Source organism: Doryrhamphus excisus, linkage group LG3 (genome assembly GCF_037039965.1).
Source record: "Doryrhamphus excisus strain RoL-2023G ecotype Guam linkage group LG3, RoL_Dexc_Guam_v1.1, whole genome shotgun sequence".
NCBI lineage: Eukaryota > Metazoa > Chordata > Actinopteri > Syngnathiformes > Syngnathidae > Doryrhamphus > Doryrhamphus excisus.
This window is the reverse complement of record NC_136359.1, coordinates 24,057,992-24,076,915: the sequence shown is the minus strand read 5'-3', so window position 1 is coordinate 24,076,915 and position 18,924 is coordinate 24,057,992. Positions and strand designations below refer to the sequence as shown.

General features: G+C 38.5%; 3 protein-coding genes across 7 annotated transcripts in view; 1 reads left to right on the top strand and 2 right to left on the bottom strand.

The window, feature by feature from the left end:
- Window positions 1-29: 29 nt before the first annotated feature.
- LOC131127818 (gypsy retrotransposon integrase-like protein 1) lies at window positions 30-7,941 on the bottom strand. Its single transcript, XM_058070076.2, is given in 9 exon segments — window positions 30-253; window positions 255-476; window positions 1,835-1,948; window positions 2,020-2,277; window positions 2,371-2,425; window positions 4,411-4,549; window positions 4,632-4,743; window positions 4,812-5,005; window positions 7,341-7,941. Coding segments are annotated over 9 exon segments (1,302 nt in total). The 5' UTR covers window positions 7,510-7,941; the 3' UTR covers window positions 30-214.
- ogfod2 (2-oxoglutarate and iron-dependent oxygenase domain containing 2) lies at window positions 7,707-11,561 on the top strand. Of its 2 annotated transcripts, XM_058070079.2 has the most exons (7): window positions 7,707-8,234; window positions 8,322-8,378; window positions 8,646-8,756; window positions 8,839-8,938; window positions 10,449-10,573; window positions 10,654-10,911; window positions 10,991-11,561. In XM_058070079.2, the coding sequence occupies exons 1-7, from the start codon at window positions 8,115-8,117 to the stop codon at window positions 11,222-11,224; spliced, it is 1,005 nt and encodes a 334-aa protein (XP_057926062.2). In that variant the 5' UTR covers window positions 7,707-8,114; the 3' UTR covers window positions 11,225-11,561. The 2 variants fall into 2 exon arrangements, with proteins under 2 accessions (XP_057926062.2, XP_057926064.2); XM_058070081.2 differs by lacking the exon at window positions 8,646-8,756 and having other exon boundaries at window positions 7,708-8,234.
- A 121-nt stretch (window positions 11,562-11,682) lies between these two features.
- slc4a5a (solute carrier family 4 member 5a) overlaps window positions 11,683-18,924 on the bottom strand; it is a 50,640-nt gene continuing 43,398 nt past the window's right edge. For all 4 annotated transcript variants that reach the window (XM_058070073.2, XM_078789209.1, XM_058070074.2 and 1 more), the window contains 4 exons: window positions 17,868-18,041; window positions 16,410-16,577; window positions 16,255-16,313; window positions 11,683-12,298 (listed from right to left, as the gene is read on the bottom strand). In XM_058070073.2, the coding sequence (XP_057926056.2) occupies window positions 12,133-12,298; window positions 16,255-16,313; window positions 16,410-16,577; window positions 17,868-18,041 (567 nt within the window). In that variant the 3' untranslated portion in view covers window positions 11,683-12,132. The remainder of the gene's footprint in view (window positions 12,299-16,254; window positions 16,314-16,409; window positions 16,578-17,867; window positions 18,042-18,924) is intronic.

Below are 18,924 nucleotides of genomic sequence, written 5' to 3'. Positions count from 1 at the left end.
GACTTCCCCCCCTTCACAGCAATACAAAAGGCAAAATGAATTAAATAAATTACTTTATTTGGGTATTTCATAGGGATTTCAGGGAAAGAAGGCGAGACAAGGCAGGGTCAGCATGCAAGTATTAAAGTGACATAACTCATTTTACCACAATCTGCACACAGACAAAACCTCTGGCAGCGAATGAACGCTTGTGTCAACAAAGTTTTCTAAAGACTCAGTGGACATCAGACTCGGCCATGTGATAAGTTATCGCAGTTTTTAAACACTTCAGAGCCGCTTTGCTCGGTGGCCAGCACCGTCTCCACAGGGAAAGACAAATATAAACACTCTTCTTTCAGTTTTTTCGAGGAAGGGGTATCCCCATCGCAAAACAGTGCACTCGGTGTATTTAAAACCACCGCGGGGTTGTTGTTGTGCGCCCTTCGTTTAACGTTCTTCTTCTCCTGTTTGTAGGCTGCTTTCATATTGGCTAACACCTGGGAAAGAGACACACATTCAGAGAAAATGTATGTAAAGTGGTTAAATTCATACAAACCTGGAAAAGAAAATAAACTAGGATATTGTACTAATATACTCGTATTGTTCTCCCATTACTTATAAGTTCATTTAACTTCATTCATGTATGTCATGTTGTGATTCTCAAATAGTAATCGTATCGTATTGTGTGGAGAGTGGAGAGTACTACATATCACGTCTTTAATTGCGCCTCTGAATACCTTATATTCGTATTTTAGCTTTACTTGAAAATGCTTAACCCTTAGATGCATAAGTGGGTCAAAAATGACCCGGTCAGGTTGTTTTCTTGAAATATCTTCATAATGAAAATTTTTTTATCACTTCATATTCCAGGTATTCCCCAAAAAACACATTTTTGATATCATGCCATTCACATTTTTAACTTACCTTTTATACATTTTAAGAAATTTTAGTTTTTGTTTTACTACCCCAACCTTCCATAAGTGGGTCAAAAATGACCCGCATGCATTTTCTATGGAATCCAATAGGAACCTTTGATTCTTATCAACTTTGGCTGTCAGGAATAAATTAACTGTGGACCACACAGAAGTGTCAGCCCTCGGGAAGATTATTTTACACATAAAGTACTAATACAAGTATTATCTATTCTCAGTATTATGTATTATTTAGATGTTTCTAACATTAAATCATTCTTGTATGGTCCTGAATATAATACTAAATATCATACAAGTGATTATTCCTAACCAAAATGGCATTATGGAAAAGTGTAGGGTCCAGTCAGTCATGCATCTAAGGCAGGGGTCTCAAATACGCGTCCCGCGGGGAAAATGTGGCCCACAGGACGCTAGTTTTGTCATGTCTACAGGGCTCTAATAATGCTTTGTTCATTTTAATCTGAAAAAAATAATTTGTCTACCCAACTATATGTGGTTTCTTAAGTTTTTATTATTTGCTGTTTTATTATTATTATATTTATTACTGATTGATTTTTTTTAATTTTTGATTTATTTATTTTTCATCTTATTTTGTGCAGAAAAATAAAAATTAAGATATTTGAGAACAGTGGAATGTTTTATCAGAGCTTTTCTTGTAGAAAATCGGAACCAAAGCACTGAAAAAGTTTGTACATTTTTCTGTTTTTAATAAATGCTTTTTTTTATCGTTTTTTTTTTTTAAAAACCTGATGCGGCCCAACCTCGCCCAGACCCTAGCTCCAGTGGCCCCCAGGTAAATTGAGTTTGAGACCCCTGATCTAAGGGTTAAGAGAGGCATATTTTTGTTTAATAATAGGCCATATTCAATTCCAAAACAGCATAATCATTGGAGTTGTACTTAAGTAGAAAGAAAAAAAAATCACCAATTGCTTAACGGTGTTCTGTTGTTCCTGCATTATCGTCATATACGAAGAAGCCTTCTCCTTGACAGGACACCCGTTTGCCTCTTCGTCATACCCGAGTGGACCAAGTGAAGCCTAAATGATGCGAAAGGAGACTTAGTAATCAGAAAACAAACAGCATGTATAATTAGGATTATCAGCTTTACCTGGTTTGGTGTGTTAGCCTTGCGGTTAAACACAAGCGAATAAGGAGTAAACTTTGTCGTGGGGTTGACTGACGTCCTGAAGAGAAACAGCACAGGGTCCAGAAAGTCATCCCAGTCCGCCTGCTTTTCCGTCACCATCTGAAAGACGGCTTCCTTCAGCAGTGGACTCGTGCAGTCGTGCAGCGGGTTGAGCTGAGGTTGAGCCAGAGGAGAGACCTTCTGTACGACGCCCCATCGGTTACTCAGCAGATTGGTTACCTGGACGAAAAGGAGTCCACGTCACACTGACCCACGGCTGACATCTTACCTTACCGACTGATGGGGTCTTAACATAACTGACTTACATCTCACCTCATCACAGAAGTCTTCGCTCTGCGTGCACACCATTGTTTTAGGAGCACCAAACCTGAAAAGAGGACAACATACAAAATGTGGAATTCCAAGTACAGTGGAACCTTGGTTAACGTCATTAACCCATTCTAGAAGCTTAGACTCTAACCAAAACATGCTAACCAAATTCATGTTTTCTGGGAAAATTTATGTAAATTCAAAAACAGTAGAACCTCGTTTAGCCTGGTTAGACGAGCTTTTGGTTAACGTCATAAATTGATGTCACAATTTTGCCTTAATTTGCATGCATTGTCTGGTTAGCATACAAAACGGTGTCATGTTATTAATACACTGCATGAGTCCAATTGCTTTCTTAGTGAATTTCTGTTTAATCAGAAAATGTTCTTCTCGTTAGCGTCCTATTACCTAGTTAAAAAAAAAAAAAAAAAAACAGGTGGCACGGCGGTCTAGTGGTTAGCGCGCAGACCTCACAGCTAGGAGACCAGGGTTCAATTCCACCCTCGGCCATCTCTGTGTGGAGTTTGCATGTTCTCCCCGTGCATGCGTGGGTTTTCTCCGGGTACTCCGGTTTCCTCCCACATTCCAAAAAAAAAAACATGCTAGATTAATTAGCGACTCCAAATTGTCCATAGGTATGAATGTGAGTGTGAATGGTTGTTTGTCTATATGTGCCCTGTGATTGGCTGGACACCAGTCCAGGATGTACCCCGCCTCTCGCCCCAAGACAGCTGGGATAGGCTCCAGCACTCCCCGCGACCCTTGTGTGGAAAAAGCGGTAGAAAATGAATGAATGAAAAAAAACGGCAACCGGAACCCGGAAGTTAGCTACGTCTATGATGTCATCAGTTGACTCTCAAAATTGCCAACACAAAAACATATTTTTATAGTTTTTACATGTATAAAATGTTAACACAAAAATTAGGTTTCATTTCAGGTTACCTTCACCGAAAACGTGATTATTGGTGTGACGGTCCCCAAAGATATGATGTGGCAGCGAGATCGATACCCTCCAGGTTCCTGTTTTGCCATGATCTATTTCATTCATTCATTCATTCATTCATTCTCTACCGCTTATTCCTCACGAGGGTTGCGGGGGGTGCTGGAGCCTATCCCAGCTGTCTTCGGACGAGAGGCGGGGTACACCCTGGACTGGTGGCCAGCCAATCACACAAACAACCATTCACACTCACATTCATACCTATGGACAATTTGGAGTGGCTAATTAACCTAGCATGTTTTTGAAAAAAAAAACACAGAGATGGCCTAGGGTGGAATTGAACCTGGGTCTCCTAGGTGTGAGGTCTGCGTGCTAATCTCTAATTCATTCATTCATTCATTCATTTTCTACCGCTTTTCCTCACGAGGGTCGCGGGGGTTGCTGGAGCCTATCCCAGCTGTCTTCGGGAGGCGGGGTACACCCTGGACCGGTCGCCAGCCAATCACAGGGCACATATAGACAAACAACCATTCACACTCACATTCATACCTATGGACAATTTGGAGTGGCTAATTAACCTAGCATGTTTTTGGAATGTGGGAGGAAACCGGGGAGAACATGCAAACTCCACACAGAAATGGCCCGAGGGTGGAATTGAACTCTGGTCTCCGAGCTGTGAGGTCTGCGCGCTAACCACTCGACCACCGTGCCGCCCATGATCTATTTATTCGATCAAATAGTTTCTCACCACAATAACCCAAAATAACAAAGAAGGTGAGAAACGCTTGAGTTCAATAAATTAACAGGATGCTAACAGGGAGGACGTTTTGATTAAAAATTTTAAAAAAAGGAGGCGCAGGAACACGAATGCACTAATGCGGTGTATTAATAACAAGATGCAAGACACCTTGCACCTATATTGGGACACCTCGTCATTGACCACCATTTCCAGGTATGAACGCTCCCACTCTTCTACAACATCCAGCATGTTATTGTCTGTGGAGCATGGTTCACCATAACTGGGAATAGGCCAAATCAACGGCATAACACACAACACAAAAACATATACATTAATATTATGAGTCAGAACTTGTGCTTTTTACCTGGACAGGCATTTGGAAATACATCTTGCCACAGAAACGGCGTCCGTCTTTTGCACCGGAAAGGCTTCAGGCCATTTACTAAAGTAATCAATAAGAACCGCCGCATGCGTGTTGCCTTGTTGGGTCTCTGGAAAAGGCCCTGTGTAACACAACAACAATGGTGACGCAAAAGCACAAAATGTTTATATATTTTTTTTTTGCTATGAAATGCGGCAAAACACCTATGATGTCAATTCCCACGATATCCCACGGCGCGTCCACTTTGATGGGACGAACTGTCCTCGCCAGGTTTTTATTCCTCTCCGTGTGCTGACAAGTGTCGCATACTTTAATCTGAAAAAGACAACTTCAAATCATACTGGTTCCTATCAAACCTAACAGTAATAACCTGATGGCCGTACCCAGTCTACCACATCCTTAATAATTCCCAGCCAGTAGTACTTCTTCTGGATTTTGTGGACGGTCTTCTTCTGACCCAAATGATGGCCGATGTCGTTAAAATGGCAGTCGAGAAAAATTTGCCTCTTCCTCTCGGCCTCGATGACCACCTCTCGTTTCTCTTCTTTCTTTGGCCCCACGTAATAGAGCTTGCCCTCTTGAAACACAGACATGAACCGTTATATGGTGTTATAAGACAGAATCTTAAATATTTCCAGTACAAGACCACCGGGAAAGGACAACTACCCTTAAATAACAAAGAGAAGAGGCCATACGTCTGTAATATGTATTAATATGTAATAATATGTATAATATGTATAAATAAGTGATGATACAGGTAAAATGCACTTATGTCATAATAATTCACTGATAATGTTTGTTTTATCAAGTGGTGAGATTTTGCAATTTTTATTTTATTTTTTTTAATAATTTTTTTAAATATTTCCAGAAAAAAGAGCATCTCAGCTTTGTGATGAAAAGGTGTGTTATTAGTAGAACTTTGGTTTTTTCGCTTCTCTTCCATTTTTTTTAATTTATTTTGTAAACTTTCTTCTAAAATAATATTGGCACATTTTCATATTTTCTGACTTTAGTGTCATTATATTTATTACTTTATTCCCATATTATAACTTTTCCCTCAACCATATTTTCCAAAAATAAGATTTTCATTCATTCATTTTCTACCGCTTATCTTCATGAGGGTTGCGGGGGTGCTGGAGCCTATCCCAGCTGTCTTCGGGCGAGAGGCGGGGTACACCCTGGACTGTTCTCCAGCCAATCACAGGGCACATATAGAGCATTGGAATTGAACTCGGGTCTCCTAGCTGTGAGGTGTACGCGCTAGCCACTCGTCCATCGTGCAGCCCCAAAATAAGACTTAAAAAAATAGACATTTTTCTTCAATTTTTTCACTTTATGCAACTAAAATGACATTATTTTTCCTCTTAATATTTTTACATTATTCTCATAAAATTACAGGTGTTTTCCCCCCTCATTTCTGCTTTGTTTCTTATAAATGTTTTTACAATTGTCTTTATTCCTATAATATTTTGAGATTATTTTCATAGCATAACTATTTTTTTTATTTCTTGAATTATTCAACTGTTACTATAACGACTTTCGAACATGTTCTCGTCAGATCACAAATAAACGTTTTTACATTATTTCTGTAAAATTGAGCCAATTTATCATTTTTTTCTGTAGTTTTCAGCTGTGTGAGACATATTGAAGAAAGGCTGGAAGGCTTCTGGAGGGCAATTCATTTTCCCATCGTGCAGCCCCAAAATAAGATTTTTAAAAATAGACATTTTTCTTAAATTATTTTAACTTTGTGCAACTAAAATTACATTATTTCTCCTCTTAATATTTTTACATTATTCTCATAGAATTACAGGTGCTTTTTCACCTCATTTCTGCTTTGTTTCTTATAAATGTTTTTACAATTGTCTTTATTCCAATAATATTGGAATAAAAATAATAATATAACTTTACCAATATAACTAATATAACTTTTCCCACAAATTACAAATAAATTCTTCTTTTTTGTGACATACATTATTACGAATATTTCTTGAATTATTCAACTGTTACTATAACAACTTTCGAACATGTTCTCGTCAGATCACAAATAAACGTTTTTACATTATTCTTGTAAAATTAAGCCAATTTATCAATTTATTTCTGTAGTTTTCAGCTGTGTGAGACATATTGAAGAAAGGCTGGAAGGCTTCTGGAGGGCAATTCATTCATTCATTCATTTTCTACCGCTTTTTCCTCACGAGGGTTGCCGGGGTGCTGGAGCCTATCCCAGCTGTCTTCGGGCAAGAGGCGGGGTACACCCTGGACTGGTCTCCAGCCAATCACAGGGCACATATAGACCATTGGAATTGAACTCGGGTCTCCTAGCTGTGAGGTCTACGCGCTAGCCACTCGTCCATCGTGCAGCCCCAAAATAAGACTTAAAAAAAATAGACATTTTTCTTCAATTTTTTCACTTTATGCAACTAAAATTACATTAATATTTTTACATTATTCTCATAAAATTACAGGTGTTTTCCCCCCTCATTTCTGCTTTGTTTCTTATAATTTTTTTACAATTGTCTTTATTCCTATAATATTTTGAGATTATTTTCATAGCATAACTTCTCCCACAATTCTTCTTTTTTTGTGACATACATTATTACGATTATTTCTTGAATTATTCAACTGTTACTATAACGACTTTCGAACATGTTCTCGTCACAATATCACAAATATTTATCATTACATTATTCCTGTAAAATTAAGCCAATTTATCATTTTTTTCTGTAGTTTTCAGCTGTGTGAGACATATGATCTATAATTCGTATACATGACTGGAAAAACGAATTTTAAACGCGTTTACCATTACTGAAAGCTACCGCCATTTCAATGAACGTTTTTATGGAATTGGACCCCGCATCGCTAATATAGGAACTCAAATGAGTAAAAGAAGGTTTTGAAGCGACCCTTACCGTCTATGATAAACTTCTGCGCGTATCGTTTGAGATTCTTCTTCCGTAGAGGATTCATGGACTGCGGGAAGCAGCCTTTAGCCACGAATGTGAAAATGTCACCGAGTTTACTGGAGGTGGAATCCACCACCTCCTCTTCTGCTACTTGCAAAGAGTCCACACTCAACATTTCCTCCTAGGACTTTACAACTATATCACAGTAATGCGCCACTAAAAACACACGGTAACATTTTAAGCTAATGCTAAAAGCGTGCGACCAAGAGCGGCGTCTTCTTCTTTTCATTTCATGACGAAAAAAAAGCAATGTGGGGGATCATTATCGCCACCAACTGTCGTAATTAAAACGGTAGCCATCACGGTTTATCAGTGGCTCTTTCAAGTGGGATACTTCCGCACTTACAATTCTATAAGTATACTTAATATGCACTGTGTACTTACGTACCTCCCGAGGGCGCGAATTTCGACAGTCGTTGCGTACTTACCGGAGATGACGGTGACAAATATTACCACATTGATGACATTTTCTACTATAAACCGAAATTTATCAAAATAATGAATAAATATATTTAATCGGTGATATAGATAGCATAAGTAGACCTTAACTTGTGGCGTTATTCCAACTTTTCTATGCAACCCGGAAGTTGTATTAATGATAATGTTTGCTAACACGGAAGTAGTCCACATTGGTAGTCATGGTGCTTTATGTCAATTGACTTGTGGTGTCAATTTTTATTTATTTATCATTCTTAGGCGCAACAATGACAAAGGAGGACAATGGAGAGTAAACAGTTTTATACCTGTAAATGTTTTATGACGGATAACATTTTTCTGAAGGACTACAAGCTGCATGTTCGCTTTATAACAGAGGAACAGTTCAGACAGGACTACGAAGCAGTGAGTCTAGCTTTGCTTCTTTTTGGTTCTTGTAGTCAATTGAGCCCCCCAATGATGTCTTTAATATTTTTTATTATTATATTTTAGCTTTTGAAGAGGCTTGGCTGCGTTACACAGCAACAGTTTGAGGACATCTTCAGTCAGGCAAGTGTCTGCAATAATCAACATTGTAAATATAAATAGCATCGTTCACAGGCAGTGACTTCCTGTTTGGATATCCCTGGTTTAAGATGTGTTTTATGGGATTATTTCAAAATAAAATTCCAATCACTTTCTCCTCTTGAGTAAATACTGATATTTAAACTACATTTATTATTGAATCATTCCACGTTTAAGCTCCATGCTTCCCTGTGACCCTGAACAGGATACTCTAGTAAGAAAATGGATGGATGACACTTCATCTTGTTGTAGATTTCCCAGGAAGTGGATAGGCGAATGCGTTTAGCCGTGACATGTGTTGAGAGAAAGTCTGTCATAAAAAACACATACCAACCTCTTCATCCTCACGTCTACCGTCTGCAGGTATAGTCTGTTGCAGGCGTCACCATAAATGTGTCAGAAACACATCTTGGAGACATTTACATGCTTCTTCTCCTCTTCTCAGGAGACCTTTCTCACACCAGAGTTCAAGGATCTTGTTGGATGTTGTCGAAGTCGCAATGTCACACTCAGCTGTCTTTCTGAACTGTTGGAAGAAGAAGCAGGTGAAGCAGACAATATTTTCATGTTTCAGAATTTTGGACGCAATACTGTATAACCTCACTTTTCATATAAAGCAGGGGTCTCAAACTCAATTTACCTGGGGGCCACTGGGTGAAGGTCTGGGTGAGACTGGGCCACATCAGGTTTTCCCCAAAAAAACAAAAAAACGCATTTATTAAAAACAAAAACATTTAAAAAAAACTTTGCTTTGGTTCCAATTTTCTACAACAAAAGCTCTGATGAAACATTCCACTGTTCTCAAATATCTTACTTTTTATTTTTCTACACAAAATAAGATGAAAAATAAATAAACAAATCAAGAATAAATAAAATTAATCAATCAGTAATATATAAATATAATAATAATAATAATAAAACGGCAAATAATAAAAACTTAAGAAACCACATATAGTTGTTGGGTAGACAAATGATTTTTTTCAGATTAAAATGAACAAAGCATTATTAGAGCCCTGTAGACATGACAAAACACGACTATAGTCACATTTATACTCTTTTTATTTACAACATATTGCGCAACTGCAGGGTTTTGAGACACATGCTAACTTGCAAACTAGAGATCTAGTGACCTAAACGGTAGCCTCCAAGTTATTTCCTTTCAACTTAAATAGCCAAAAACTTACCACTTCCACACGGATAGGGAGGATAACTATTAACAGTTATTTAACCTTTAACATGAACATGAATCAAACGTAATCATTTTTTTCTGGGTACATGATACCATACAGCATCCATATCAAACTTGCGCGGGCCGCACTAACATTAAACTTTCATATCAAGGCGGGGGTCTCAAACTAGTGTCCTGCGGGCCACATTTGGCCCGTGGGCCGCGTGTTTGAGACCTCTGATATAAAGGAAGGCAAATGGTACAACTTACCGTATGCCACCAGTTGGAGACCCAAGACAAACTGAGTGTTTGCATTGACACTTTCACACATTTTGATGTTTGCTAAATACAAGGATGAAGAGTCTTGAACCAGTCATGATGTGCTATATATATCACTATATTGACACTTACTATGGTACCCATTATGGCATTGGATGCTCATATCACCTTGTACTACGGTACGTGACAAAAAATAAAGTTAAAATTAAAATAAATAATAAATAATAAATAATAAATAATAAATAATAAATAATAAATAATAAATAATAAATAATAAATAATAAATAATAAATAATAAATAATAAATAATAAATAATAAATAATAAATAATAAACTATATTAGGAAAGCAGGAAGTGAACAAATGTAACAGTTACTGATTGTAATAGTACCAGATGGAGGGGTAGGATTTAATAAGCTTTGCTTCTTCCTACTCCTTTTGGACACGTGGAACTGGGAACTGATTATGGGATGCACTCAATTGTAATCTGATGCATGTTCAAATGAAATAAAACCATTACCATATTTTGCGCTATCTTGCTAGTTGCGTGTTTAAAGACAACACTGGCAACACTCGGCATCTTCCAATTTCTGGACTATTCTGTTCAAGCTCCGAGGGTGTATCGCTTCCCCGTGTTCAACAAACGCTTCTGTGAGGATCTGATGGATGAGCTGGAGCACTTTGAGCGCTCTGCAGCACCTAAAGGTCGACCAAACACCATGAACAACTACGGGGTAATGAATATTTACCACTCTTTGTGATTTCCGAGAAAGAAGTCACAAGGGATCTTGAATGTCTGATGTGATTGTTCTAGATCCTCCTGAATGAACTGGGTTTTGACGAGGGTTTCATCACACCTCTTCGTGAGCGGTACCTGAATCCACTCACTTCCTTGCTTTACCCAGACTGCGGAGGACAATGTCTTGACAGCCACAAAGCCTTTGTTGTCAAATACGACATGAACAAAGACCTGGACCTTAGCTACCATTACGATAATGCAGAAGTCACACTCAATGTCTCCTTGGGAAGAGACTTCACAGAGGGAAACCTTTATTTTGGCAATATGAGACAGGTGATCAAGTTTACTACGCAATGATTACCAAGTAGTCAAGTGTACCCAACCCTTTTTCTATGCGATGATTTGATTCCAGGTGCCTTTATGCGAGACTGAGTGCACTGAGATTAAACACAAAGCCACGGAGGGTCTTCTTCATCGGGGACAGCACATGCACGGGGCCCTGCCTATCTCCTCTGGCCAGCGATGGAACCTCATCATCTGGATGAGAGCCTCACAGGAGCGCAACAAACTCTGCCCCATGTGCAACAGGAAGCCGGAGCTGTTGAAAGGGGAGGGTTTCGCTGATGGATTTACCAGGCACCTGTGATTGGCCGGCGACCAGTCCAGGGTGTACCCCGCCTCTCGCCCGAAGACAGCTGGGATAGGCTCCAGCGACCCTCGTGAGGATAAGCGGTAGAAAATGAATGAATGAATTTACCAGGCAAGGCGCTCTTCTGCTCGCCGACTGTCATGGACAGTCAAAAATGGAAAAATACGCAGGAATTTTTAAAAAATTAAGCGAAAATATGAAGAGTAAAACGTTGTAATCTAATAACAAAAAATACAAGAATAATGTAACACTATGAGGAAAAAATAATGTCATTTTAATAGCATAAAGTTGAAATATTAGCGGAAAAAGACTTTTAAACAAACAAAAAATTAAGTTGTAAGTAAAAAAAATATTCATAAAATTACAAAAATAATATTTGTGGTTATAATAATAATTATTTTATTTGTACCTAATTTATTCAATAATGTAGAATATAAGTTAAGTTGATCCTTCAACAGCAAACAACAAACAGCACATCTTTTTCATGTATTTTTTTATTTCATATATAATGTGAGTGATTTGATTCATTATTCAAATATAGTTTGGGGGCATTTTCTCATAAAACTCTATTATCTTTAACCTTATACTTATAACCTCATTAATCCATAAACCTTTTGGTTGTTTCTTTTTTTTCCAGGTCCCAAAATGGAGCATTTCATTGAGGCGTTTGGAGTGGGGGGGAGGGTTAAAGGAGATATACATATGATACAAATACACAGTACTTTACATGACAAATATATACCTTTATAAAGGGCCTAAACATTCTGTCATCATAGACAAATTTGGTACAATGATTACATATTTTTGCAGTAATAATACAGTAATACACACACATATATATATATATATATATATCAAAGGAATGGCATAATACAGAAGGCATCAACATGTAAGCAGCGTCCGCTTCACAACGTGGTCTCGCTGCTCATGTCTCGAGGCCGATGGTGGTCCACGTCCGAGTCGTAGTCAGACTCCACCTCGATCTTGACCTGCGGGATGGGGCAGGCCGTCCCGCGCCCCAATGGCATTGCCGGAGATGACGGGCAGGATATCTTCAGGTGGAGGGTGATGCTGAGGAAGGGCAATGTCCAGTTACACACTTAGACAAAGACGTGAAGTAAGGGAGGGTGGGGACGTTGGGGAGGGGCGGGGGGCTTGGTCATAATAGGGAAGAAAGGAAAAGCGTCTTGAAAAAATTTTTTTTTAAAATATTTGTTTACATTTTTGTGTTTGTGCTCTCATATTTATATTTAAGTACATCCGAACATGGCTAGTTTTCGCATTTTGGCCTGTTATCTCCAGTACACAAAAAGTAAGATTTTTGACTATTAAAAAAATTGTTGGTGATTTTCCACATAAAAGTTTTATTTTTGCGTATCACAGCAACTATGGTGCATTCAAGGACTGCTGAACAAAGTGTGAAATCGCAAAGCTTCATGACAAGTGAAGCATAATTGTAAAAATGGTCGACAACATTTTTTTTAACAGTGATACATGTATGCTACAGATTTTATATTGTGTTGCATTATTGTGTATTGATCAAATATTTATTCATTATTTCTGACTTATCACAAAAGTTTATTTGGTAGGAAAAAAATCACATCTCATTCATCATAAGTTGGTAACAACTTATAAATACACGATCATAAAAGTAAAATGTACAGAAAACATGTATTACTGTTAATAAAGTTTCACAATGATTAAACCAGTGGTCTCAAACATGCGGCCCGCGGGCCAAATGTGGCACACAGGACACTAGTTTGAGGCCCCCGCCTTGATATGAAAGTTTAATGTCAGTGCGGCCCACGCAAGTTTGATATGGATGCTGTATGGTATCATGTACCCAGAAAAAATTATTACGTTTGATTCATGTTCATGTTAAAGGTTAAATAACTGTTAATAGTTATCCTCCCTATCCGTGTGGAAGTGGTAAGTTTTTGGCTATTTAAGTTGAAAGGAAATAACTTGAAGGCTACCGTTTAGGTGGCTAGCTCTCTAGTTAGCGAGTTAGCATGTGTCTCAAGACCCTGCAGTTGCGCAATATGTTGTAAATAAAAAGAGTATAAATGTGACTATAGTCGTGTTTTGTCATGTCTACAGGGCTCTAATAATGCTTTGTTCATTTTAATCTGAAAAAAATCATTTGTCTACCCACCAACTATATGTGGTTTCTTAAGTTTTTATTATTTGCCGTTTTATTATTATTATTATTATATTTATTTATTACTGATTGATTCTCTTTATTCTTGATTTGTTTATTTTTCATCTTATTTTGTGCAGAAAAATTAAAATTAAGATATTTGAGAACAGTGGAATGTTTTATCAGAGCTTTTATTGTAGAAAATCGGAACCAAAGCAAAGTTTATTCATTTTTCTGTTTTTAATAAATGCGTTTTTTTTTTTTTTTTTGAAAACCTGATGCGGCCCAGCCTCGCCCAGACCCTAACTCCAGTGGCCCCCGGGTAAATTGAGTTTGAGACCCCTCGTTTACACATTTATGATTTCACTTTGTTTGGTGATCCTTGAACGTGCCATACTGTAGATGTGTGCTGTGTGTGTGTGCCAGCTAGTAAATGTATTTATATGTAAACAGTTATTTTTAATAGGGTGTGTGTGGATCGATTCAAAGCAGGGTAGAAGACCAGGGTATGAGACCATGACCTTCACCATTCACAGTGCATGGAAAGCACATGTATGTACTTATCAATTCCAATGTACTTAATGATGTACATGTATGTACATGCATCTTAAAAATACACTTTAGTTTCCAAACCATGCCTCTTTCAAAGCAATGCAGACATGAGGGGGGTCATTTGCATACAAGGAATGAACACAACACTAGCGCATAAACAATACTATGTATTTGCAGGACAAAAGTACCAAATAAATGCATCAAGTGTATTTGGGGGTATTTTTTAGGGGGTGGATTTGGGAGGGAATATTACAAAATAAAACGCTCCAGAAGCATTCATTAATTCCCATGCAATGTCGGGACATGGATGACAAAAGAAACAACCAAAACAATTACAACTCTTTTTTTTTTTTTTTCATTTTGAATGATTCTACAAATACATCCCTAAACTTAAATAACATCTATTCTTATTCTGTATGCGTTATAATCATCACAGTGCATTTGAATTCATACCACAGTCCCTCCCTGTCGTAATAAATTCATATACTGTACATCATGGGGACATGACAATGCATACATAACATAACATGACAAAGATCTGCATTGCCTTAAAGTGCATGGAAAGGACACGGTTTAGTTGTGTTATTTACATTTCACCATTTCACCATTAAATAAAACAGAAATATCAATACGGGTGTTACAAAAGTATTAGAATCAACAACAAAAGGCGATACATTAAGAATGTAGCAGAGTTGTGCCTGAAAAAGTGGCTATTTATCCTTGAATGTGCATTTTTACGTACTTCCGCTTCACGATTTAACCCATAAGAACCCAAATCTTAAGTAAAATAACAGAGTCATTTCCTATCTGGAGGACAGGAAGCACTTTGTTGGAATTGGTAACTGTCTGTCATGGGTTATGACATATGGGGATCCCCAGGGGTCAATCCTGCGACCCTTACAGTTCAATCTGTACATGCTTTCTTTAGGCCAGCTAATACGCTGCTGCAATGTGTCCTACCAGAACTATGCAGACGACAATTAGATCTTTGTGTCACTTATGGCAGGTTTACACGGTCATGTAGATTTACGTCATAGCTGTTTTCAGGCGAGAGGCACGGATTGGCCAGCCAATCACAGGGCACATATAGACAAACAACCATTCACACTCACATTCATACCTATGGACAATTTGGAGTGGATAATTAACCTAGCATGTTTTTGAAAAAAAACAAAAAAAACACAGAGATGGCCTAGGGTGGAATTGAACCTGGGTCTCCTAGGTGTGAGGTCTGCATGCTAATGTCTAATTCATTCATTCATTCATTTTCTACCGCTTTTTCCACACAAGGGTCGCGGGGGGTGCTGGAGCCTATCCCAGCTGTCTTCGGGAGGCAGGGTACACCCTGGACCGGTCGCCAGCCAATCACAGGGCACATATAGACAAACAACCATTCACACTCACATTCATACCTATGGACAATTTGGAGTCGCTAATTAACCTAGCATGTTTTTTTGGAATGTGGGAGGAAACCGGAGTACCCGGAGAAAACCCACGCATGCACGGGGAGAACATGCAAACTCCACACAGAGATGGCCGAGGGTGGGAATTGAACCCTGGTCTCCTAGCTGTGAGGTCTGTGCGCTAACCACTAGACCGCCGTACCGCCTCTAATCTCTAATTATAAAACTATAAAGCATGAACTCCGAATTCGGCCTCTGATACAGCATAGATGTATAGATGACAGACCTCACTTCATTCAAAACAATACTAATAACCGCAGAGCATGCTGGGTAACTTCCTGATAAGGAATGCTAAATCGCACTTCTGCAGGGGATCCATTGTACAACAACACAAGTTGACATAAATGGACCGTTTTTTTTTTTCATATCAATGCGGTCGAGTGGTTAGCGCACAGACCTCACAGCTAGGAGACCAGGGTTCAATTCCACCCTTGGCTATCTCTGTGTGGAGTTTGCATGTTCTCCCAGTGCATGTGTGGGTTTTCTCCGGGTACTCCGGTTTCCTCCCACCATTCCAAAAACATGCTAGGTTAATTAGCGACTCCAAATTGTCCATAGGTATAAATGTGAGTGTGAATGGTTGTTTGTCTATATGTGTATATATATATATATGTACATATATATAATTTTAAAGCAAAAAAACAGCTTTAACTTTACTTCAAATGCTATTCCAATTACTTAAAAACACGAAAACATCCTCTAGACAAAATAAGACATCTATTCGGTGACTTGTGTGTATTGTGTACAATGTATGTGTTGCTTAAAGAGCATGATGTGTAGCAGAGGGCTGGCAGTATGCACCCCACTCAGACTGTTCAACTTCAGGGTAGACCAGATCTTTGTAGGGGATGTGCAGTTTGAGGACACAGTACCTGCGATCCACGTCTGAGTCCGAACTTGGTGAATGGTTGCTGTAAGGGCTGTACTTCTCCTGCAAAAAAAACACACACATAGTACACACATAAATATGATTAGAAAAAAGGCACTTATGTGCTGCAGGGGGCAGCAGAAGTCCGTTTTTACACACCTCATCCTCACTGGCATCCAGTTTGAGCCTTTTCTTGTCTTTCCCCTTCGTCTTGTCATCGTCCTTCTTTTTCTTCTCTTTCTCGGGCAGCAAGTCATCCAGCCAAGCCAGGTCGTGCTGGGAGAAGACCATGTCCAGCATTTTGCGGACAACCATCAGACCCAGGATCTGAAGTTTAAGACGAGATGACAAAAAAATGTGTTACACAGAAAACTTTGAACTGTCTACAGCAGGGGTCTCAAACACGCGGCCCGCGGGCCAAATGTGGCCCGCATGACGCTAGTTTGAGGCCCCCCGCCTTGATATGAAAGTTTAATGTTAGTTTGATATGGATGCTGTATGGTATCATGTACCCAGAAAAAATTATTACGTTTGATTCATGTTCATGTTAAAGGTTAAATAACTGTTAATAGTTATCCTCCCTATCCGTGTGGAAGTGGTAAGTTTTTGGCTATTTAAGTTGAAAGGAAATAACTTGAAGGCTACCGTTTAGGTCGCTAGCTCTCTAGTTTGCGAGTTAGCATGTGTCTCAAGACCCTGCAGTTGCGCAATATGTTGTAAATAAAAAGAGTATAAATGTGACTATAGTCGTGTTTTGTCATGTCTACAGGGCTCTAATAATGCTTTGTTCATTTTAATCTGAAAAAAATCATTTGTCTACCCACCAACTATAAGTGGTTTCTGAAGTTTTTATTATTTGCAGTTTTATTATTATTATTATATTTTTTATTTATTACTGATAGATAGAACAGTGGAATGTTTTATCAGAGCTTTTATTGTAGAAAATCACTGAAAAAGTTTGTATATTTTTCTGTTTTTTGTTTTTTTTTTGGAAAACCTGATGCGGCCCAGCCTTGCCCAGACCCTAGCTCCAGTGGCCCCCAGGTAAATTGAGTTTGAGACCCCTGATCTACAGTAATCCCTCATTTATCACTGGTTATGTAAAAAAAGTGAATTTCTGCAAAGTAGGATTCCTTATTTATAAGTTTTATTATTTTGGTAGTCAACCTGTTTAGGACCTTCTGAATACTGTTTTTAACATTATTAGAAACCTCTAGACATAAACTAACACCCCTATAGTCACATTTACATGCATATGTAGTAGCGGAGTCAGTAACTTGTGTTCTAGATTATTGTGCCTGTTGTGAGAAAATTCACATCTGCAATAAAAGCCTGTTGTTTTGGCTATCAAGTTGGGTGCTTGTGTGTCTCAGGCAACATTGTAGTAGCTTGACTGATATCTACTGACCAGTGTGGAATACTACAAATAATCATGTATTTGAATGAGTCTTCTGAATGCCTTATATTTGTATTTCACTTCATTTAGCTGTTACTTTGGGGAAGTCATATTTGCATAAATATACATATTTAAAAAAAATTAATAAGTGAAGCGGGCAAGGGATTACTGTAGTACAATTTGTAAGAATAGCTCATCGAGTATAGTATTTCAGTACATACCATAACCGGAAAGATGATTGCTAAAAATGTAGATTTGAGTATCCAGAGTACAGCCAGGCATATGATCTGGATCAGGGTGAAGAGGTGCACCCTCCTCAGGGGAACATGGCGCAGGTAGGTGAGGTCGGGCTGGTGCTTGGACGGCATCATGTACAATTTAATCCTGTCCCAGAACTACAGAGGGTGAAGAAAAACCACGTCAGGTCACTTTCAAACACCCAAGTCAGTTTCTAACATCCCGGAACACAAAAGGGAGACAAATAAAGACTAATGTAGTCTGACGGAATTTAGGCTTCAGAATACAAAAATAAGAAATGGGATTGAAACAAAAACATTATTGTTTTTTTCCACTAAACCCTCAGATGTTCCTGATGCTGCATCACCAGTAGGTACTAAATGTACTAACTGTGTCTATACGAGAAAGACCATTTACCATAATACCGTTGAGTGAGTTGATCTGTAATCAGAATAATAAAGACGAAAGTTGCATCTCCGTGTGTAGCTTTAAACGCCGCGGGGGGAGCAAAAATCCGAGGGGAGCTTAATGCTAGCTGACTGATGACATATGACATCTGACAAAGTGACGTTTACGCGATTGACCCTTGGCAATACACCGGTAGGTCGCAATCGATGTCATGGGCACCCCTGATTTAGAATCTCCAATTAACCTAGCATGGTAATGGTAATGGTAATGGTAATGGTAATGGTAATGGTAATGGTAATGGTAATGGTAATGGTAATGGTAATGGTAATGGTAATGGTAATGGTAATGATAATGGTAATGGTAATGGTAATGGTCCAAAAGGAGTAGGAAGAAGCAAAGCTTATTAAATCCTACCCCTCCATCTGGTACTTTTACAATCAGTAACTGTTACATTTGTTCACTTCCTGCTTTCCTATTTTATTTTTTTTCATTCATTCATTCATTTTCTACCGCTTTTTCCTCACAAGGGTCGCGGGGGTTGCTGGAGCCTATCCCAGCTGTCTTCGGGCGAGAGGCGGGGGTTAATTTAATTTAATTTAATTTAATTTAATTTAATTTAATTTAATTTAATTT